The sequence below is a fragment of the Esox lucius genome, chromosome 2 (genome assembly GCF_011004845.1).
Source record: "Esox lucius isolate fEsoLuc1 chromosome 2, fEsoLuc1.pri, whole genome shotgun sequence".
Taxonomy (NCBI): Eukaryota; Metazoa; Chordata; class Actinopteri; order Esociformes; family Esocidae; genus Esox; species Esox lucius.
The window spans coordinates 31,867,060-31,891,924 of record NC_047570.1 but is presented as its reverse complement, the minus strand read 5'-3'; the positions used below and the strand labels follow the sequence as shown (position 1 = coordinate 31,891,924).

The window sequence follows — 24,865 nt, the reverse complement described above, 5'->3', positions numbered from 1 at the left end:
CAACTGGTGACTAAGCATTCTTAACCCAAACAATATCCAGCCACCATTTTTTTAATTAACACCAACAGGCCACATGTCTAAAACCCTTGACACCTGACACCAAAATGTTCAGTTGCAACAAATGCCATTGACTTTCAAACAGCACTAAAACATGAATGATCCAGACTGAAAGATGAGTTGAGAGGTGTTCATACCTGGGAGGCGCCCAGTCATGGCGGGTACAGTCCAACAGGGTGCCGACATAGGTTTTGTTTCTCCAGGTCACATTAACCACCAGCATTCCTGTGGGACAAGAACGGAAAACAAAACACTTTTCATTCATGAGAGGCACCAGACAACTTTGTATCGGACAGGGTATGGTTCTAGTATTTACGCCAATGTGCCGAGGCAGAATCCACCTGGAAGTACCTCCATCATTAAGAATGACCTTACATCTTATCTTGCAGCTAGCCGGTGCCACAGCAACAGAGTGTGAATATACCCAGGCTAATTCACGGAACAGCCGGCCCGTTATAATGAGCCAATTCTCTTTCACAGCGTTAGTAGCAATGAGGGTTATTTTTATATTTGTATGAATAATGATTTGCCGTCATTTTACCAAGGAAGACACTTCCCCGCGAGAACAAGGCTGTATTATTCATTACTGGGAAAATGCGAGAGGTATGAAAAAGATGTGCTATAGTTTGTATTTAGCCTCGGGAGTTCAACGATCCAGCCGAGCTTAATGATTCTGCTAGCGGCCCTTAGTAGAGTGCCAGAGTAAAGAGATTATTAAATGAATCTCTGTTGTTCTGGAGGTCAGCAGGCAGTGCCAAAGGAGAGGAAAAAAAAAATCAGATACAGGAAAATCCTTGACTCTGCTGGTATGTGGCTGCCTATGGCGTTAAGGCAGCTCAAAACACCACTAGCCTCTGCAGGCATGCATGACCAGGCTATGAGACACAGGACCTGAAATGTTAAATCCAAGTTTAGCTTGATGTGAGATCATCCCGTGTGATGATATACACAGCAGTGGGGGAAATCAAATATCCTCACAGTTGACAAGATCCTGAAATAATACGCAAAAACGGACAAGTTTGGAAGCCATCATTAAGCAGACAGTACTCCCCCAATGTTCACTCTTCCCATAAATGACAAAGCCGTAAAAAATAAACGTGCGGATGTTTAATACACAATTATTTTGCGATGTATAGCCTGATACAAACTGTAGGACACTTAGGAAAACAGGCAGCCATTTTTAAAGGTGACTGACAAACAACACAAACAGCACCTCTGAAAAAGCATATGGGTGCAGACGTGAGAAAACAGTCTTAAGGTCTAAAAACGGTCTGGAGTTATCACCCCCACCCTCCAAACAGTGACCTCGGCATGCCACCTCAATCACCCCCACCCTCCAAACAGTGACCTCGGCATGCCACCTCAATCACCCCCACCCTCCAAACAGTGACCTCGGCATGCCACCTCAATCACCCCCACCCTCCAAACAGTGACCTCGGCATGCCACCTCAATCACCCCCACCCTCCAAACAGTGACCTCGGCATGCCACCTCAATCACCCCCACCCTCCAAACAGTGACCTCGGCATGCCACCTCAATCACCCCCACCCTCCAAACAGTGACCTCGGCATGCCACCTCAATCACCCCCACCCTCCAAACAGTGACCTCGGCATGCCACCTCAATCACCCCCACCCTCCAAACAGTGACCTCGGCATGCCACCTCAATCACCCCCACCCTCCAAACAGTGACCTCGGCATGCCACCTCAATCACCCCCACCCTCCAAACAGTGACCTCGGCATGCCACCTCAATCACCCCCACCCTCCAAACAGTGACCTCGGCATGCCACCTCAATCACCCCCACCCTCCAAACAGTGACCTCGGCATGCCACCTCAATCACCCCCACCCTCCAAACAGTGACCTCGGCATGCCACCTCAATCACCCCCACCCTCCAAACAGTGACCTCGGCATGCCACCTCAATCACCCCCACCCTCTAAACAGTGACCTCGGCATGCCACCTCAATCACCCCCACCCTCTAAACAGTGACCTCGGCATGCCACCTCAATCACCCCCACCCTCCAAACAGTGACCTCGGCATGCCACCTCAATCACCCCCACCCTCCAAACAGTGACCTCAGCATGCCACCTCAATCACCCCCACCCTCCAAACAGTGACCTCAGCATGCCACCTCAATCACCCCCACCCTCCAAACAGTGACCTCAGCATGCCACCTCAGCACTGCAGCAGAAACTCGAGTCTGCAGTGAAGTAACTCGTCTAATGGCAAAGGAATGCTGGCTGGCAGCTTCCAATCCAGCCCAGATTTTATTAGCTCAGGAAACTTCTTCCTCCCTCCCTCCCTCCCTCCCACCCCATATCCCCGACCAACCCCCCTGCCCCCCCCCCCCCCCCTCCCACTCCATCTTCCCTTCCAAACAGCTCAGGTCTCATTTGGATTTCTGTCGCAGGATGGCCTTGGGCACTGAAAGTGATTGCCGGTTAGTGAGCGCATAAGGCATTTTTATATACATTTACAGGAACCTGGTGACACTTGGCAACAGGCCCCTTCTGAGTCCATTCCAGACGGTCACACCCTGTGCTCACCTCTGGCCCTCTGCCTTCCGACCAACACAAACTGGAAGGCGGCGTGACAGGCCGGCCAGGTCCTTGAGTTCGGGCCCTGCATCACGTTATAGAAGGCCTAATCCGCCTGTGGAGATTCTCCCCCCTCAAATTGTGGTAAACTTAATAAAAATCGGCAGTGCACGAGAGCCAAACCCCCAGTGCCAGTATCAGCAAACCAAGACATTCAATGACATAAGCAATAAAACTGACTTCAACAGCTAAGTGAAAACCGCCAACGGCTGAAGCCCACGATGTGCTTGTGATGCGATTATCTGTTTATTCAGAGGGGAGGGTGTACGTTTGTGTCTCTTTGTGCAGCCTCTGGACTTGTTTGCTGTAAGGAGACCAGACAGGGCCAGGGAAGAAAACTAAACAAGGTCAACCCTCTGAATGGGCAGTTCAGTGGTGGAGAAAGACAGTGACACCCGCCCACCCCCACCCCCACGCCTTAACTTTCTTTCATTGTTTTCCACTTCCCTACATCCATCTTTCTCACACACCCCCTTTTCCATCAACCTCATTATGGTTGCCAGGGCCAAGTGATTGAAACCAACATTAATGAGGGAGATTGGCCCGTAATTTCACCTCTCATTTCCTCCCGGCGCCAGTGAGCGACAACGCCGAGCCCCCAGTTTTCCGAAACTGTCCACCACCTGACTCCTGGGATCACGGGCACTATCACTTAATAAGATCCTAATGGCAGAGAAAATCAGCCAGGGGTTGAGGACGACCGCATGGGTCAGTGGCTGACGTATTTCATTAGGTTGCCAGAAGCTCCATAATCAGCTTCCCGGCTGCTGGTCAAGCCTGTAGGCCAAAAGGCCACAGCCCACCCTTGACCCCTGTTACTCAACATGCCTCCAACAGCTTCTTAGCATTCTTTTCCCGACAGGGATTATGGAGGTTTGTAAAAGCGAATACACGCCATTTAGAAACCTTAGCTCAATCTTTTCTATCCGACCATTTCCTTTTGAAAACCTGTATTTCACGTCTTAGGGTAGTCTAAGCTACAGCCCCTGGTACATGTACTGCTGAAGCACGGGACTTCCTGCCCAACAAAACCTAAATGCCTGAAAATCTATCTGTAAAAAAATAAATAAAATATAAACAAACAAACATTACCACAAAAAAAAAAAGACCTTGATTTCAGAGTCTTTAATAGAACTAACATTTTTATTATTTTACTCAGTTCTGCCCTCTCTACACTGGCTGCCTGTTGAAGCTATGGGTGATTCCAAGGTTTTTCCACAAATGTGCTCCTACTTATCCCTTTTTTTGTTGTTGCCATCATTGAGCAGGTTGAGTCACTAACACAATTGTACTGTCTGGTTTGGTGCTTCCACTTTGTATCACAGTGGTCATTTAGTTGTGAATTGATGTCCCTTTTTTGGTCTGGGGCTACACCTGATTCGACTTATCCAGGGTTATTTGTGAATGAATCTGGGGTTATTCTCTCACATATATTCCTGAAATGTTATAAATATTCCGTTTGCTATTATTATAGCCCTATGTAGCTCAGTTGGCAGAGCAGTATTTTCCATATTTTCCCAATTTTGTCTCCCCTACAGACTTTGTTCATGAAGACTTGCCACGTCGCAGCAACTTCCAAGACGTGGCCCCTGAAGCCCATTTCAACACGCTGCTCGGCATCTAACGGTAGTCCTCAGTAGCCCCTATGTTCCTGGGAGAACGCATTCACCAGACATACGCCACCACGACGGAGCACATAGGCACTCGCAAAGCAAGCCTGTCCGACACCAATCCCCCAGAGACAATTGGATGTAGCTGAGGCACTTTGCACGACCCCATTGTCGGTGTGCCCCTAAGTGTAAGCGTTCCACAATGATACAGAGGCAGTAGTGGGAGGCAGTGACTTAACGGTCTTCATCGCCGCATTAGAAAGCCCTAGGCCCCAGTATTTCTGACCCGCTGATCATCTGAATGTTTTGAACATTTTAATGAACCACCTGGTTTTCATGGCCATGTCCTCTGGAAGTCTCCACTCATCAACGGGCCATGACGACAGGGAAGTGAAAACGGTGTGAAAAATGGTGTCCAGGACGAAAAAGTCCACGTGAACCAGAAACCAGAAAGACCAGACCAGTGTTTTCCAGCATACACCTTTGACCTAGAATTATAGCTATGCTGTTTTACTATCTAAGAATATACAGGCATTCTAAGGGCACATTTACAATCTATGGGCTCGTTCGTAAAAAAAACTGGTGCATGCCATCTCGAAAGGGGGCTTCTCTAGCTATCAATATAGGCAAGTCCACACAAAATAATGCAGCGTCTCAACTCTTCTACAGTAGTTCCTGTACTGCAGTGTAATGTAAACAAGCCCTCAGTCTTAGCTGAGGGACGCCCACAAAAAAAGGTTTTTCAGAGTAAACACTTTTGTGTTGTAATTATATGGTATCCTGTCTGCCAGAATAGCCTACAACATTTATTTTAGAATACAAATACAAGTACTTCATATAATATATGTTTTGTAACTAGGCAACCAAACTAACAAGAGGGTGTTGTTTGTTTAACTAATTCACTCACACAGATAAAGGTCTGGAGAACCTGTCTGCATTACTGATTTCTGTTATTAGCTTAGCTGTGTAATATTGACATAAACCAAGAACGACATCTCTGGTCTTGTTTTATTCATTGTGGTACTGATCAATGGACAGTTCTTATCTCTGCCAAATTACAATGTAGGTCAAAGCCCGAATGCATTTTATGACGGAGATTAGGCAACAATAACACGCAATGCACAACAAGCCTACATTAACAGTTATAAAATCGTTTTTGTTCTCCTGTAGGCTAAGCAGCGTTCTGAGCCGTTTTGTACTAGCGGTCACAGTCACTTAAGCCTGTTCACAGTTCCATCTGAAAATGAACACCGCACCTCCATAAGTAGGACGGTTGTGCCAGTCATTATACCATCTGACCGAGTGGAGGCCCAGCTCCTGCTGATGTCATACAGCCACTAGATTTCCATCCATTTGACCCACGGAAACACGGCTGAAAACAGAGCCTGACCCAAAGTCCTTAGCATGGTTCCTCTCTTTAAGTGTCAGAATACAACTTTGAAGTGTTTGAATGAAACATTAACAGGAAATTTCTTTTTTTTTCTTAACATTCTTACATTCATAACAGCCTACATTCATATTATTCACATAAAACAAAGGCTATATGATTGCACTCGCGTTGGACTTAATATCCCAACTTGATATTAGCCATTGACAAGATTGCCTTGCAAGTAAAAAACACGGGTACAAGCAGTTGATTTCTGGAGTTCTATCCATGGGGATAGCCCAAATAACAAGCTACACTGGGGGTTTAGCTATTGGTTTAGGCTACTCGGCTACAGTTTGAGTGCGGTATTGGCTGGTCAATTTGTTGATATTGGCAAAGTAGATGTACTGTAACTTGAAGTGGAACGGACAGCATCTTAGCAACATGAAGTCTTATAAAGAAAATGTTAACATACACCCCCAGGAATAATATTTTCTTGACAAGGCACAGAGTGTTTGTGAGAGTATAGGAGAAGAGAGTGAAAAATTTGACCCACGTTAGACAAATAAGCCTGTGCAGTAAATAGAAACAATGAAAAGGTGTTAGTCTTGTCCAGGCTCCAACTCCAGCCCGGGCCTATACGCAAATAAGCCACTGCCATTTTGCATTTAACAGTGTTTACAAAAACAGATCATTTGATTACAGAAAGAACATTACTTTTGACAGCACACAAGGTCCATACAAAATATAACCCTTGACCCTACTCATTTACCCCAACCCTTCCAGTGGAGAGGGCATTGGGCAGCCACATGGGGCAATTAGGGCTAACATATCTTGCTCGAGGACAGGTGGCCAGATTTTGCCCCTTACTAGTTCTGCAACTAATCCTAGCAATATACCGGCCGCTAGGCTAATAGCAACATTCTGACTGACTTATCACTGCCCTGGCTAGTTTGTGTGGACATTCCCAGATTAAAATGATTAGTTTTTTGTCCAAAATAAGGTAATTCCTTTTACATTTACAATAACGCAGAGGACAAGCTTATCCGGCGCATCTTAAAACTGATTAAATACATTTTAGTAAATGCATTTTAACTGTATATTTATGGAGTCGGGACACCTGTTTAACATTGGCACCTAAATAAAGGGCAATGTCCCCCTTAATGCCTTGGGGCATGGAGATAAATGTGTGCCTTAGACATGGTCAGTGTTAAAAATGTAACTTAGTCCTTCTGAACGTGACCTCCTGTTGGATCTTAGCTTACACTGTACAAACGTGCACCAGAATCGATGAAGCTGAATTCATAACTTTAAAAAGTATTTGCGGAATGGGTTCTGAACAAAAACCACACTTCATATTGTGGTAAACTGCTAGTGTTCAAATGTAGTCTGTGATGACACATGAAATCTATTTATGCAAAATGTATTTGAAAAAGGTCTGTTTGCCTAGGAGACAACATTTAAAGGGCAGTTGCGGCGTCTAACATGGTGTCTCGTTAAGACCACAGCTGTCAAGGGCAGTTGAACCTATGGGCCCCACATCTCAACACTATTGGAGTGTATTGAAGAATGCAGTTGACAGCCAGAAAGAACGGATCTGCTTCTGGCGAGCAAGGAATTTCAATTCCAAATTTGTCTGGTGCGGTGAGCTATAAGCAGCGCTGGGGAAATTGGCCACTTCAACTGTTGGACAAAGCCCATCGATATGAGGGAAAACCAGTGAGGAAGGAGGGAGGTGACAGGAGGGAGGGACGGCTCAATTCAACAGGCATTTCATTTTGCCTTTCTTCCCCACATGTCCTCCACTGTTAATACAAGAGATCTTACGTGTTTGATTTTTTTTTTGCTCCTCGGCCTGTACAGACAGCTCTGGGCCACTGTTCACGCTGGTACTTCAAGGCAAAGCACTGAGCAGGCTCACAGAGAGCAAGGCGCCGTTCCTTTGTAAAAACATTTCAATGAAGCCTTTTTGACAGGTGGCGGTGTTCAAAAAGAGCCATGGAGCACGGCCAGCAGCGAGCCACAGAACCAAGTGCTCCGTTCTTACCAAATGCCTCCTTCCAACAATGACAGAGGCCCAGAAAATAAAAGGCGGTACAGCTTAAAAGAATTCTCCAAATGTTTACACAGTGATATCCGTTTTGTAGTGACCAATGTTTTTTCTGGTCAGACGCCAAATAACTTTGACTACGGCAGCTATAATCTAACAGCCTGAATCCTCCAATAACGTAACACACATTGTATATAAATAATCCACGAGAAAACATTCTTCACAAGCTGCCTGTATTATTTATCTAACAAGGCATTAAAGTGCACATGGGACCACAAGGGGAATAGCCTGCTGTGTGCAGACAGAAAGAGGGAGAGGTTGACCGGGGTGATACTGTCTTGGCGTGGGCTGCGGCGCTGGCTAGGAATCTGCCGTGTTCCCTGGCCCTCGGAGAGAAAGGCTCTCTGGGCCGTGCTTCAAGAGCAATAAACTTTCTGAGGATTTTCAGGGCTGACACAGCCATCAGCGGGATGCGAGGCCAGGGAGGGGTGGCCCGCTGTGCCGCAGCTGAGACACTGGCCTGCCACCATACCCGTGCCGAGGGATTCATGTTAGAGCTCAGCCCTGAAACACCAATCACGCTCCTCCCCCTGGTCTTCATTTCACCCACCGCGAGCTGTCTGACTCCAAAGACCTCCATGAAAGAGTCTCTCTTCATTTCTCCCCCTCTCGGTTTCGTTCGTGGTCGGGGTTTATTGTGTCAGAGAGGGTGACGGCCGTGCCTAGCCCCTCTACACAGAGCACTATGAAAAGCTCATTCATTCACACACACACTCACGCACGCACAACTTCTTCATAGGTAATTTTGTAGGGAAGTCAATCGACTAAAGATTGTTCCCTTCGCTTGCAAATTCCTCAGGATAAATCATTAAATGTGGAGTCTTTACATGGTATCCTGGGCAGAAAGCGAATTCAGCGCAGACTTTTCTTCACCTTGCCTGCCATTCGCCTCCACGGGATTCTTTGATTCTGGCGAAGTGCAGACATTTAACTGGAGTCTGTTGTTCATTGACTCCCACAAGGGCAGAAGGCAGAGGTGAAAATGCAGCTGTCGGGCTGCATTCTAAACGAGCTCCATATACTCCACGCCGCATGCCTGAACAGTCCGTGGCGAGAGTTGCCATGCAGGAGGCAGAACTGCCTAACATCATGGCTAATCAGGGTATTCTCAAACTGGCTCTGGGGGTCTGTGTGGGGGTAATTCTGTTCATCTGGCTGATGGCTAGGTTTACTCATTTGGTTTCCATTTGTTAGCTTGTCCGTTTATAAGTCTCTCCCAGGAGAGGAAAGAGGAACACTTGCTAATAAGGGGCCCTAGAAAGGAAATTGGAGTTACGGGGTTGCTCCAATTAAAACCTAGCCAATGGGTTCTTGAAAGGATACAAAACACTTAACATCCTGCTATTATAAAAGGCCCTGTCCTTAATGTCCTACCTGACAAAAAGGTATACACAATGTTCTGAACACAAATAACTGCTGAAATGTTTACAAGCTACAGGGAGGCTTTTTAAAGTGCTTTATTTATTTCTTTAAACAAAGTGATGTTTCTGTAGACATGTTTGTTCCACTTTCCACCCACATAGTGTCACTGAGACGTCGATCTGGCCAGTCGACAGGGAGAGAAAACACTGGCTTCAAAGCGAGGGACATGCACTCTGGCAACCCTAATGTTTTCACCAGCAGCAGGCAACGTAACGACCATCTCCACCTGCAGAACAGAGGACCTCAACTCCCCATCCTCCCTCTGAAACCACTCACTACCCCCCGCCCCCCACCTCCTCCTTCCTCCTGCCGGAGCCCAGCAGAGGAGAATCACATGAAAACACTGTGGTCTATCAACCCTAACCACTACCTCATCCAGCCAAATAGCAGCTTGAGAGAGCAAAGCGAGGAAAGAGAAAACGAGTGTGTGTGTGTGTATGGGTGGGTGGGTGGGGGGGGGGGGGGGGAGGGTGGTGGTGATGGAGGGAGGGGTCTCTCGCCGAGGGACACAGAGAACTAAAGAGCACACACAGGCCGGGGCTGGCTGACTGGCTGACAGCCACCGTCATGTCACCAACAGACGTAGCCTTGTCCAGGGCCCCCGCCCCCCGCCCCCACCCGCCTGCCAACCTCCCTGACCCTGCAGTCGCTCTCTCTTCCTTCGCTGGGAGTCATAGGGCGGCTGGCTGTGTGCTCTCCCAGAGACGGGAGCTGCCACAGGGACTCGGCTGAATCACAGCGCCCACAGCTGGAGTGAGAAGCGAGACGGGGCGGTGGGGGCGCTTGAAAGGCTGGAGCTGCTCTGCACCGAGAATGTTGATGAGGCAGGAGACTGTGTAGTCGGCTGCTCCAAGTAGTACAGTGTGGTAGCGTGTATGTCTACCCAGCAAATGTACACACACACACACACACACCACACTGAAGATTAGGGATTGGCCCTGGAAAATCTGCACCGACAAAATCACAGAATCCAGATGGAATAAAAAGAACACTCACCTAAAGGATTATTAGGAACACCATACTAATACTGTGTTTGACCCCCTTTCGCCTTTAGAACTGCCTAAATTCTACGTGGCTTTGATTCAACAAGGTGCTGAAAGCATTCTTTAGAAATGTTGGCCCATATTGATAGGATAGCATCTTGCAGTTGACGGAGATTTGTGGGATGCACATCCATGGCACGAAGCTCCCGTTCCACCACATCCCAAAGATGCTCTATTGGGTTGAGATCTGGTGACTGTGGGGGCCATTTCAGTACAGTGAACTCATTGTCATGTTCAAGAAACCAATTTGAAATGATTCCAGCTTTGTGACATGGTGCATTATCCTGCTGGAAGTAGCCATCAGAGGATGGTACATGGTGGTCATAAAGGGATGGACATGGTCAGAAATAATGCTCAGGTAGGCCATGGCATTTAAACGATGCCCAATTGGCACTAAGGGGCCTAAAGTGTGCCAAGAAAACATCCCCCACACCATTACACCACCACCACCAGCCTGCACAGTGGTAATAAGGCATGATGGATCCATGTTTTCATTCTGTTTACGCCAAATTCTGACCCTACTATCTGAATGTCTCAACAGAAATCGAGACTCATCAGACCAGGCAACATTCTTCCAGTCTTCAGCTGTCCAATTTTGGTGAGCTTGTGCAAATTGTAGCCTCTTTTTCTATTTGTAGTGGAGATGAGTGGTACCCGGTGGGGTCTTCTGCTGTTGTAGCCCATCCGCCTCAAGGTTGTGCATGTTGTGGCTTCACAAATGTTTTGCTGCATACCTCGGTTGTAACGAGTGGTTATTTCAGTCAAAGTTGCTCTTCTATCAGCTTGAATCAGTCGGCCCATTCTCCTCTGACCTCTAGCATCAACAAGGCATTTTCGCCCACAGGACTGCCGCATACTGGATGTTTTTCCCTTTTCACACCATTCTTTGTAAACCCTAGAAATGGTTGTGTGTGAAAATTCCAGTAACTGAGCATACTGTGAAATACTCAGACCGGCCCGTCTGGCACCAACCATGCCACGCTCAGAATTGCTTAAATCACCTTTCTTTCCCATTCTGACATTCAGTTTGGAGTTCAGGAGATTGTCTTGACCAGGACCACACCCCTAAATGCATTGAAGCAACTGCCATGTGATTGGTTGATTTGATAATTGCATTAATGAGAAATTTAACAGGTGTTCCTAATAATCCTTTAGGTGAATGTATATATGTATAAAAACTTGTATTAACACTACCTCAAGATGGAATGCATTGGGGATTTGTATTTGGAAAATCTTCTGGAAGATGCAAAGAGAACACCCATGCCTGTGCGATGCTGTTCACGCGTTCTTAACGACACGCAGCATTTTCATCAATACGGTAGGTATTTGTTTTGCAGACTCTTGCATCACGTGGGTGTTACTTAAGTGCACTTTACTTATAGGGTGTTACTTAAGTGCACTTTACAACTACAAGTCAGTTACCCTACAAAGCATCCTCATGCCGAGGCAACTCCAAAGACAGACTCAAAGGGAAATAAATCATTTCTTTTGCCAGGGAATATTAACTGAATCAGGTGAATAATTAAACAGGCTCTAATTCTAGGGCCCTATATCAATGACAGGAAATGCAGGGCAGTTATTCAGGCCCTGTAAATCGGGTCTGCTAGCGATACATACTTCAAATGCATTGAAGGCATAGACTAAGTGCGATCAAAGGGCTGGAAATCTGATAGCTTTCACATTTTCCTCAGACCTACATTGTGGGAGGTTTGCCAACAGCCTACTCTGCAGCGGGAGAGTTGAAAAGAAGTTCAGTTGTGTGTTGTGCTGTTGAGTTTGGAGATCAACAAACTCCACTCCTGAGGAAAACATGTAATTAAGGCCATCTAGGAACTGCCAATCTTCCTATCCCGGAAGACTCAATCTGCCTGCCAAGAGTTATATTTGGCAGAATTGAGAGACATGAAAACTACATGAGACCAAATCCTCATATAGTTAGGTCAAAGTGCAATTTCAAGGCAGTCATGATTTGAGTCAAAAGACATTTAATAGGTCAGCCTTTGCTGCATGACACAAGCCTTTAGGCATTTCCCTGACAGAGCGGGACTAAAATAAGAACAGGCCTTCAACTCTGACCTTCGCAAAAAAAAACACTTGAACGTGCCAGCGTTAAGCGATGGTGGACTTGTGGGCAAAGGAACAGCAGGCCCACATTAACTCGTCTTACAGTCGACGCCCAGACATTTGTCGACAAGCGAGGCCCAACGCAGCGCAGCAGTTTATTGGTTAGAAAATGCCGGGTTATGTCCCGTCAATCCAACTCACCGTCCTCAGTTTCCTGCCACACGATGCCCTCCAGGTTGACACTGGTCCCGGGCTCGCAGGGCCCCAGGCAGTCCGGCTCTGTGGCGAGGGCCACGTCCGACGTGTTGGACGCTACGGAGCGCGTGCGCACCATGATCTGCTCACATGGGGACGCGATGTCGCCGCCGCCGCTGCTGCTGTTGCCCACGGCGGCCAGGAGATGGAGGGGGGGAGGGGCAGGGGTGGAGACGGGAGATTCCATCTGCGGGACAAAGACGGGGAGACACAGGTGAGACAAATCGCGTAACACAACAAGCAGCGTACATTTGTGCGCAGACAAGACTCGCACATGCAGAGAGACAGACAGACAAGCACAGTCATGCACAGCCTGTAAGGGAGGGGAGCCACAAAAAGAAGTGAGAAACACGGAGCAGCTGCGCCGACACCCCCCCCCCCCTCCACTTCACCTCCTTGCACCACAACCATGATTAGCCAGCAGGAGGTGATAAACCCTTCAATCCCCAACACTTAGTGAAGGTGAGAGAAGAACACAGAAATGAGAGGGAGTGAGAGCCGAGGGAGAGAGAGTGGGAGGAGGAGAGGGAGAAAGGAGGACAAGGGTTGAAGGAAAGAGGAAAAAGGGGTGAGTATAGAAAAGCTGGGTGTTACCCCGACCCCCACTACTCATAGCACACAGCCAGACCTGTCACCATCATCTCACGGCCTGATTTCCACATTTTAGGACGAGGTTGTGAAGGAACAGGGCGGGGAGGGCCAGTAATTGATTCCACCTGTTCTGAGCCACAACAACGGTCGAGAAGACAGAAAACTGTGTAGGTTCTCAAGAAATGGGAGTGTGAGATAGAGGTAGGTAGGCAGGTAGGGAGAGAGCGAGAGAGAGGGGCAGAGGGGAAGGGGGGAGAGAGGGGAAGGGGGGAGAGAGAAGAAGGGGGGAGATAGAAGGGAGAACGCTGGTGCGATAAGAAAGGGGCTGATGGTAACACTGTGCTCATTAAGGAAGTCAACATTAGAGTGCTTCAAATCATTAGCTCTGAGCTTCGCACGGCAGAGAGAAACAATGAATTTATTCATCAGGCATAAACCACTCCATGCTAAAGAAAAATATTTAACACACGCAGGATCTAATTAGATTTAGGCTACGAGAAACTACATTTTATTTTACATGCAGCTTATAAGCCTACAGTGGGGAGAACAAGTATTTGATACACTGCAGATTTGGCAGGTTTTCCCACTTACAAAGCATGTAGAAGTCTGTAATTTTTTATCATAGGTACTCTTCAACTGTGAGAGATGGAATCTAAAACAAAACTCCAGAAAATCACATATGATTTTTAAGTAATTAATTAGCATTTTATTGCGTGCCATAAGTATTTGATACATCAGAAAAGCAGAACTTAATATTTGGTACAGAAACTTTTGTTTGTAATTAGAGAGATCATAAGTTTCCTGTAGTTCTTGACCAGGTTTGCACACACTGCAGCAGGGATTTTGGCCCACTCCTCCATACAGACCTTCTCCAGATCATTCAGGTTTCGGGGCTGTCGCTGGGCAATACGGACTTTCTATTGGGTTCAAGTCTGGAGACTGGCTAGGCCACTCCAGGACCTTGAGATGCTTCTAACGGAGCCACTCCTTAGTTGCCCTGGCTGTGCGTTTTCTTTGAGACTGTGGTCCCAGCTCTCTTCAGGTCATTGACCAGGTTCTCCCTCGGTTCTGGGCGGATCCCTCACCTTCCTCATGATCATTGATGCCCCACGAGGTGAGATCTTGCATGGAGCCCAAGACCGAGGGAGATTGACCGTCATCTTGAACTTCTTCCATTTTCTAATAATTGCGCCAACAGTTGTTGCCTTCTCACCAAGCTGCTTGCCTATTGTCCTGTAGCCCATCCCAGCCTTGTGCAGGTCTACATTTTATCCCTGATGTCCTTACACAGCTCTCCGGTCTTGGCCATTGTGGAGAGGTTGGAGTCTGTTTGATTGCGTGTGTGGACAGGTGTCTTTTATACAGGTAATCAGTGGAGAACATGAGAGCTTCTTAAAGACCCAGCCACGACCCATCTTCAATGCTCTTACTGAGGGAAGGAAGTTGTAATGAGTGGAGAACAGGAGGGCTTCTTAAAGAAAAACCAACAGGTCTGTGAGACCCGGAATTCTTACTGGTTGGTAGGTGATCAAATACTTATGTCATGCAATAAAATGTAAATTAATTATACAATGTGATTTTCTGGATTTTTGATAAAGATATGTGCCGTCTAAACTGGGCTTAGTGAGTGATCCAAATAAGCTCAACACAAGATTTGGTGATACACATTTCTTTTATATACAACCCCGTTTCCAAAGTTGGTACGCTGCATAAAACACCCAAAAAAGCAGAATGAATGATGTGTACATAATTTATCCTCATACAAAATTATTACGGGGGAAAAAATAGGTGATGTGCCGTAGGTGATGAGATCCCCAAACTCTGCACAAATGGGGCAACAACTTCAAAATAACTTAGATCTACGTAAAATTGCCATCTTTTACAGAGAGTTGAACCCTTCCACTTGTTTACTTCTGAAAGACTCATCCTCTCTGGGATGCTCTTTTAATTCCCAGTCAGTGTCGCTGACCTGCTACCAATTAACCTAATTAGTGGTGAGTTGTTTTGCATTACACAACTTTTCCAGTCTTTTGTGTCGCAACTTTTGTGTGTTACTGGCATCAAATTCCAAATGGGCTTGTATTTTTCCGAAAACAACAACATTTCTCAGTTTCAACATTTGAAATGTTAAAACTGACACATCATATGTTGTCTTTGTACTATTTTCTATTAAATATGGGGATAAATTATTTGCACAATATTGCATTCTGCTTTATCGGCATTTTACACGACGTCCCAACATTTCATTTATAAGTAAAGATTCTACATACTTCAATTATCGCAAAACGGTAACAAAAACATTGCCTGGAAAATGCACAGAAATACATTGGAAATTAAGAACACATCCTTAACTTGTGTCTGAAGCAACTGATAGTGGACATTTGCCTTTCGACATTTTATAGGTCATCAATACATGTTGAAACATTCATAAACTTTGTATCTACTTTGGATGTCCTTAGTCTCCTTTTGATGAGTTGTAATTTGCCATCGTTATTGTCGGTGCTAACATTCAATAATATGCCATGTCATTAGAGGGTATTACTCTCTCATTTCAAAAACACAACTCACACCGCACAGCTCAACTAAAACCAGCTCTCTGAAGTGCAGACAATGGCACAGTTCTTCTAGATGGAACATTTTGGGCTGATCCCTCTTCCTCTGTGGTCATAATGGCTCCAATGTGTTTTCTCTTCAGGTGCATCATGCAACAGTCACGCTCCCGTGCGATGCCAGTTAGGCCTACCTGTCTTCAATGTAAAGTGTTTCCATACTTTAGACGACTTTGGTTCCACACAATTTTTTTAATCGGTGTAGCCTCGTGGTAATGGATTTGTAATGAATTTTTCTAATGTCAATGCATTAAAATAGCTCTTGCAAATGTATTGTTTATTTTAGGAATGACATTTGATTTTATTATATGTAATGCAGACCTAAATGTTCAGGTTGTTTGAATACAGTCACAAAAAACATGATACAATGTAACCAAATGGGCATAATAGGAAAAGTAGTGGTTTACAGGGTAATAATGAATCTCATTCTTTGAAAGAGATTTTTAAATATGTATTGGGGATAACTGTACACTAAACAACCACATTATGCAAAGTTTGTATTGACCATGATAATTATTTGTTTATTTTTATTTACACAAGTGTGTTATCTTTGGTTGAGATCTTGCATGTTGTTACAGCACACACGCTAAGTAGCTACTGTACTGTACTGTATGTTAGTAACTCATTTCAGAATTAAAAGCAATTGTTTTAATTAGAATAAAAGCTTTCCAAGTCATCATAATATCTTCAAGACTGCGGGAAAAGCATTCCAAGGTATGATGAAGCTGGTTGAGAGACTTTTGACTGATACTGTAAATGTTAATGGAAGTTGCAATGCAACATCTCTGTTGTGGCGAAATATGGAACTCACCAAATGTGAATGCGTAGCTACCCAGAGCTGCTCAACTATACCTAAACTCAACGAGCTAATATAGATAAAGACAAGACTTTAACGTTAACTCAGCAATGCATTCAAGATTATTTCCCAATTATGAACGTAACTCACATGAATACAAATTATAATGAATGATGAATTTGTATAATATTAACTTGCCGTGCTAAACACAATTCACCTTCTGTCATCATGGCGACAACGTTTTCTCTTGCAAAGGTTAACGCATTACAGTCGTGCTCATATGACCTTGGTTGCCAACAATCTGCGTTACAGACGTTAACGATTATATGTTGCTGCCCTAAAATATACACCAATCAGTCCTGAAATTACGACCACTGACAGGTGAAGTGAATAACACTGATAAACTCTATCATGCCACCTGACAGTGGGGGTGGGATATATTAGGCAGCAAGTTGAACATTCTGTCCTCAAAGTTGATGTGCTAGAAGCAGAAAAATTGGCAAGGGCCACACTGTGATGGCTAGTCAACTGGGTTAGATCATCTCCAAAACTGCAGCCCGTGTGGGGTGTTCCCAGTCTGCAGTGGTCGGTACCTATCAAAAGTGGTTCATGGAAGGAGAAGGGGTGAACAGGCGATATGGTCACGGGCGGCCAGGGCTCATTGATGCACGTGGACAGCGAAGGCTGGCCCGTGTGGTCCGATCCAACAGACGAGCTACTCCAGCTCTAACTGCTTAAAACTTTAATGCTGTTACTAATAGGAAGGTGTCAGAACACACAGTTCATTGCAGTTTGTTGGATATGGGGCGGCGTAGCCGCAGACCAGTCAGGGTGCCCATGCTGACCCGTCACTGCCGAAAGCACCTACAATGGGCACATCAGAACTGGAGCACGGAGCAATGGAAGAAGGTGGCCTGGTCTGATGAATCAGCTTTCCTTTTTAAATCACGTGGATGGCGGGGTGCGTGTACCAGGGATGGAAATTAGCACCCGCCACCAGCCAAATGCGGGTGAATTTGTGTTGTGGCGGGTAAACTCGCTTCACCTACCGGCCACCGTGGCGGCTAAATAAAAATAGCATACTGTTTCACCCGGACACTTTAGAGGTGGCGCACATAAAAAAAAATAATGTGGCGTTACATCGCAGGCGTTAAGAGGTCTGCTGAGAAAACATCTCAGGAGGAGCCAGTGGACAAAGAGGCGAAAGTCAAAACACTTTTTTTAAAGAACAATGGAGAAAAGCAGACAATGGGGAGTCCCGCGATTGGTTAGTTTACGACGAGACAGATCTGATAATGTACTACTCTGTATGTCGTCAACACGCTTCAGAAGATTCATTCATGTGGATGTTACTTTGACATGTACCACCTTCCTAAGCATTGTTGCATTCCACGTGCACCCATTCATGGCAATGGAATTCCCAGGTGGCCTCTTTCAACAGGATAATGCACCCTGCCACAAAGCAAAAATTGGTTCAGAAATGGTTTGAGGAACATAACAGTGACGACTTGGCCTCCAAATTCCCCAGATCTCAATCCAATCGAGTATCTATGGGATGTGCTGGACAAACAGGTTCTGATCCATGGAGGCCCCACCTCGCAACTTACAGGACTTTAAAGATCTGCTGCTAACATGTTGTTGCCAGATACCACAGCACACCTTCAGAGGTCTAGTGGAGTCCATGCCTCGACAGGTCAGGGCCGTTTTGGCGGCAAAATGGGGACCTACACATTATTAGGCAGGTGGTCATAATGTTATGGCTGATTGGTGTATGCATTACACATCAGAGAACTATTGAAGATGTTGATTATCTGGGGGACTAAACACCAAAGTTTTCCAGCAACTTCTGAACTGAATGGCAGAAAAAAGAAGCAGATCTGATTGGCCTAAAATAAAGAGTTAAGATGTAACAGGCAGACATATTGGTAGAGACATAGAACAGCACAACATTCTTTTAAATTCTTGATTTAAATTTGTAGCAGAAAGTGGGCTTAAAGGGTACAAGGGCTTATTAGGTACACTTACACTGTTACAAGCATTGCAGAAAGTAGCCTGAATAGGCTACAAAAAAAGCAATTTCGTTTTAATCTGTAGGTTTATTTGTGTGGAGATGAAATTATTTCCCTTGTTGTCTTGTAAAAAATAATCCAATCATTCCAAATGGCTTTCGAAATACCCTTGAAAGACCATTTCTCCCTTGCAGCCTCCAGAAATACTTTGTTGACTCCCCGGAAGAAACAGGGAGGCAAATTAATGTGGCGGTGAGCTGCGGTGAAGGGGCCTAATGACATCGTAATCACTCGGTGTCAGTTTATGATGCATGGCACGGCCAAGCTGTGGTTGCCGTGCACTGAGCGAAAGGGACAGGAAAGGTAATCAGCCAGCTATCAACCTGCTCCGTTACTGGGCCTTATGGAGACACAGTGAGCTTCCAGACAGGCACACACAATGAACCCTCTCCTCAAAGTGACAAAAGGGAGCTGGAAACAGAATGGCGCTCACAGCTTTGATTCTCTGTGTTTCCAAAAAGGCATTTCAAAACCGGACTGTTTATATTATTTGACACTGCGGTCTGCTCATACTTGACTTATAGACAGGCTAGATTGAGGTAAATTAGAACAAACTGGCTTTAACCCAAGGGGCAATATTCCTATTTATTTGAGAAAACAATTCCTAAGTATTCTTCACTAAATATGCAGTGCTCTCCAGAATGATTGGCCATCTTGTTTAAGAAAAGCAGCAAACATGATAAAAAAAAGAAAATGATTCACTGAGAATGTCTTATACGTCAGAGATTTTTCTCCATCAGTTAGTCTCCAACAACAAACTTTGCGGGGGCCTCAGCTTCCAGCGTCTTAAAGGAGCTCTCTGTTGAGGCTTGTGGCGAACAAAGGGCTTCACCTACTCAGGCTTAGTGGTTGCCATCGGGGAAATCCCTTTAATTCCACACTTCCTGGATACTTAACCTGTCACAGTCCGGTTGTTAGTCGTTGTTTTTGTGCGACCACAACGGCCTCATTAGCTTCCCCGTGACCTAAGTACGGCCTTGCGATCATACCATCTAAATCAAATAGCCTACAGTATGATCAAGTCAGAGAGGAAACTGCAGTAAAATCATTCATGTATAAGATTTTCTAGGGGCTTTTAATATGCCTGCCAATCTAAACTACAGAAATGCTCCACCACAGACATGTATTTCTTCTCCTAAAGGAGTCTAGATCTAAACGTCATAGATCTAAACGTCATAGATCAATTGCAAATCCTACCAAACTATGGCATTTATTGAAGAACCAAAACACATTCAGAAAATATATCATAGGTTTTGCTTTTCTGATTGGTCAGCAACAGTCCAATTGCTGATGATTTTGTCTTCACCCAAACTAGAAGACAGAAATTTGTAGCGAATGTTAGTGCAGCAAAAGATTTCTGTTTGAGTTGTCAGATATTTATACTGGTTTTGAAGTCTATTCTCTCATCTCAGCAGTGGAATAACCTGACCAATCTCTAAATTAAAGAGTGTAATAGTAAATTAATGTTCTAAGAACCTGTGTACATTCAGCATAGTTGTATTGTTCGCTTTTCTGTAGGGCTGAGGGGTGAACAGTCAGGCAATGTTTGTCTTATTGCTTGATCTGCTTAAGTTCAAGAGAAATCTCACTAAGTGGTCCTCCACAAAAGCAGAAGGGATCAATAATAAATGTTTGGTTGCTTCTTGCTCCTTGGGTCATTATTTCGTTCTATGAGTGGGTGGTGAGAAGCCTGAGCAGTGAGTTACATGACCAACTGGAGAAACAGTGTGATAAGATAATCTACTCTTGGATGCTTCTTCTGAATGAATAATAGTGGCTTGTGAAAATGTATTCAAAATAAACAGAGTCTATGCTTATAAGTTATAACCATGATGAATAAGCTGATACATTTTGGACATCATGTTATTAATTAGGACCAAGGAAAACAAAATGGTTAGAATACCCTCTCCAGATAGAGGCACCGTTAGACAAGTGCAATGATTGGAGTCCTCTATTTTTGGAATCCATCATCCTTGACACAACAATAGTAGCTTGCTCAAGCTGTGGTTGGCGGCAAACGGACACTCACTGAACTGTTTGTATTTCCAGGTTTCCAAAGACAAATACTGAGGAAACAAAGAAAACAGATTAGGCTCAAAGAAGTGCCTCCTGACCTGGTTGGTTTTATGCAGCCTTCCAGAGTCCCAGGACACAGGCAGGTTTCTAAAAACACTCCCAAACACTCAATGTTTGAGAGCTTTCTTTAGGGTCACACAAGCTGAGTGAAAGGATTTTGAATGGTTTGGGGAGAGCATACCAAGTTGCTGACAGAATCACTTTGTGTAATAGATTGAGAGAAAAATATTTTGCGTGGATATTCAGTTCATCTTCTTGCAGTAATTTGGTCTGAACGTGAATGCTGTTGCACATTTTCCGGACATATAGCCTAATTCTCGCCTTTTAACTTTATTTAAAGTTTATTAGAGTCAGGATTAAGAAACAGCAGAGCTCTGACAAGGATTACAAGGGGATTACACTGTAGTTTCATATCAAGACACCTGTCACATTTGTTCTAATTTGAAGGTGATGTGGATAAATAAACGCATTATGTCTGGACTAAAATATAAAAATTACATGAGCTACAAAAACAATCAGTAATGTAGGCTACTACAAGATAGTTCTCCCATAAAGGCGCTCCTAAACAGCTGCAACATGTCTGTCCTGTTTCTAAATTGAAAAGTTTAGATAGATTGATCTATTTGCTGTGGGCTGATTTAAAATCAACCCAAATGAAATCAACCAAGCAACAGTAGAAAATAATAATAGAATAAGAAACAAATCCAAAGATAGGCGTTACAAACACACCAGACCTAGTTATGTCTCATTTGCCGAGTCAAAGGCACCATTAGTGGTTTGGAAGAGAGAGCAGTCTCACGATCTTTATCTCATCTTCATTTAAAAACATTGGAGCCCTGCCCTGGCATACACGGCAGTGTGGATCTTGATGGGCTTTCCTTAGCAGATCAATTAATGGTATCAGAAGGGCCCAATCAAATAGTCCTCTGAAATAAATATCAACACAAGACAAATCAAATTATTTATACTGTGAGGCAAACTCTTAAAGCATCCTAATACAATTTGCATGCCCTCGACAAACAAGTGATAAAACACGGTAAGACATTGTGCTGGAGACGCAAATGATTAACGTAACTATTTTGCTTTTTTGCCATGACTTGCAGTTGACCAGTAACTGACTAGAGAACTACTGCAGTTCAGCGGTTCTCAATTCATGGGTGATAAGAATGCTCTCTAAATGGTATAGAAGCTTGCCTTTTCTCAGAGATTTGCAACAATTTCAAGGGGTATGAATCATGCTGGACATGGCATTTTCAATATACTTTCGAGAAATAGTTACGTTATTAATTTGAATCTCCAGCACGGTGTCTTACCTTGTTTCGTCACTTGTTTGTGTCATTTCTGGCCAGAAGAAACATAGTGGTCAAATACAAATTCCCTATGGCTCAAAATATGGCATGGCTCAAAATTTGGGGATTAACTGTATGTCACTTCACCGTTTTACTCATGTTCTATGATATACAGATGACCAATAAAACTTTGAAATGTGGAAATATATGTAATGTTAAATTTATATTTAATATACAATGTATATTTTCACATTTCCAAGTTTCATTTACACACACACACACACACACACAAATACTTTGTCACTTAAAATATCAAACTGATCAGAAACAGAGTGTATATATTGTTAATTATATAAATGACTCCTGTAGGTGGAAACTGCAAATGTTTTATGTAATATCAACATAGGAGGCCCATTATCAGCAACCATCAATCCTGTGTTCCAATGGCACGTTGTGTTTGCTAATCCAAGTTTATCATTTTAAAAGGCCAATCGAGCATTATAAAAACCTTTTGCAATTACGTTAGCACAGCAGAAAACTGGTTTTGCTGATTAACGAAGCAATAAAACTGGCTCTTTAGACAAGTTCAGTATCTTCAACAGAATCAGCAATTTTGGGTTCGATAACATGCTCAAAATGGCCAGAAACAAAGAACATTCTTCTGAAAGTCGTCAGTCTTTTCTCGTTCTGAGAAATGAAGGTTATTTCATGCCAAAAATTGCAAAGAAACTGAAGATCCAGTCCTACGCTGTGTACTACTCCCTTTATAGAATAGAGCAAACTGTCTCTAAACAGAATAAAAAGAAAAGTGGGAGGCCCCGGGGCACAAAGACATGATCTCTAGTTTCTGAAACAGATGCCTTTCTGGTCCTTGGCTGGCAGCTTCATTAAAAAATACCCGCAAAACACCAGTCTCAATGTCAACAGTGAAGACGTGACTCCTAGATGCTGTTCTAGGCAGAGTTCCAAAGAAAAAGTAATATCGCAAACTGGCCAGTAAAAAGATAAGATTATGATGGGCAAAAAAAAAACCAGACACTGGAGAGAGGAAGCCGGGGGAGAAAAAAAGCGTTATGGACAGATTAATCTGAGGTGTTCGGATCACAAAGAAGAACATTCGTGAGATACAGACCAAAAAAAAAAAATTAGTGGAGTGCTTGATGCCATCAGTCAAGCATGTTGGAGGGAATGTAATGGTCTGGGTGTGCTTTGGAGGTGGTAAAGTGGGAGATTTGTACAGGGTAGATGTTCTTAATGGAGGAAGGCTATAATGCTATTCTGCAACATAATGCCGTAACATGTGGACTGCGCTTGATTGGAGCCAAATTCCTCCTACAACAGGACAATGACCCCAAACAACTCCAAACTATTCAAGAACATTTTAGGGAACTTATTAGTATTCTGTCTATAACAGAGGGGCCTGCACAGTCCCCAAATCTCAACTGTATTGAGCTGTTGTGGGAGCAGCCTGACCGTATGGTATTGTAAGAAGTGCCCATCAAGCCAATCCAACTTGTAGGAGGTGCTTCAGGAAGCATGGGGTGACATCTTTAGTTCACCACAACAAATTGACAACGAGAATGCCCAAGTGCTGCAAATTTCAAAGTGACCCCAAACTTCTGAGCAGTGAGATAGATAGATAGATAGATAGATATATATATATATATATCTATATCTCTATATCTCTATATATATTATATATATATATCTATATCTCTATATCTATATCTATATATATATTATATATATATATATATATATATATATATATATATATATATTTATATATATATATATATATATATTTATATATATATATATATATATATATATTATATATATATATATATATATATATATATTATATATATATATATATATATATATTATATATATATATATATTATATATATATATATATTATATATATATATTATATATATATTATATATATATATATATTTATATATATATTATATAATATATATAGAGATAGAGATATAGAGATATAGATATAGAGATATATAGATATAGATATATAAAATGAAAATTAATGACTGAGTTCCAAAGGGATGAAATGACCAAGCCCATTCAGTACTAAGGTTACAGCGTTAACTAATGCCTCCTACCATGTCAAAACTCATCGTCGATCCCACTTAAGCCCACATTTGGCCCCTGGCCTATGCAAAACAACCACAGTCAGAACGATGACGGTTGAGTCATGAGCAGTCATTCATATCTACTTTCAGCTTTGGTGACATGGGAGGAATTCAACACCATGTTAAATGCCAGAGAAAGACCACACAATCAGACTTGTAAGAGGAGATGGAGGCAGAAATCTGAGAGATTTCGAAGGCAAAAGGGCACAGCTAGGTGGGAAATAATCTCCCTGGTGGTGTTAAATGTTAAGAGAACTGTATGTTCCCACTTCAATAAAGTTGTACAATTGACCCCAGGGGAAAGTGCTTGGTGGATCATTGATGCAGTCAGGCTATTGTAGGTAACGTCACCCTCCAGTGGTCTCACCTGGAGACCGGCTCCCCGGGAGACCAGAGACCCACTACCGGCATCATTACCGCGCAGCCAAAAAAACAGGCTTGGTGGAGAGCAGCAACCATGTATTAGATTAGTCAGAGAGCACTTCAGGGTTGTTTTGACACACGGTAACTTCGTTTCCTGGGAAAAGACAGGGGATGAAAACAGCCTGGCTTGATGCCGTCTTGCAATAAGCAATCAAATACTGAAGTGAGGTTTGCCAGACTGAACCCATGTCCCGACGCTGCACAAGGCAAACCCAACGCCTCAGTTGGTTAATTTGATATTCTCACGGAAATGTTAGCTTATTTTGCGTCTCTCTAGTATTGCACTGATAGGACTGACTCATATGGAAAACACTGCATCGGATAG

The 24,865-nt window shown here is 43.9% G+C and overlaps 1 protein-coding gene across 1 annotated transcript in view; it reads right to left on the bottom strand.

Moving 5' to 3' along the window:
* The window catches only part of LOC105013895 (zinc finger protein 609), a 91,376-nt gene that overhangs the window by 9,545 nt on the left and 56,966 nt on the right, over positions 1-24,865 (bottom strand). Inside the window, exons 3-4 of the mRNA XM_010875749.4 lie at positions 12,475-12,715; positions 195-282 (exon numbers count right to left, since the gene is read on the bottom strand). Coding sequence (XP_010874051.4) covers positions 195-282; positions 12,475-12,715 — 329 coding nt within the window. The remainder of the gene's footprint in view (positions 1-194; positions 283-12,474; positions 12,716-24,865) is intronic.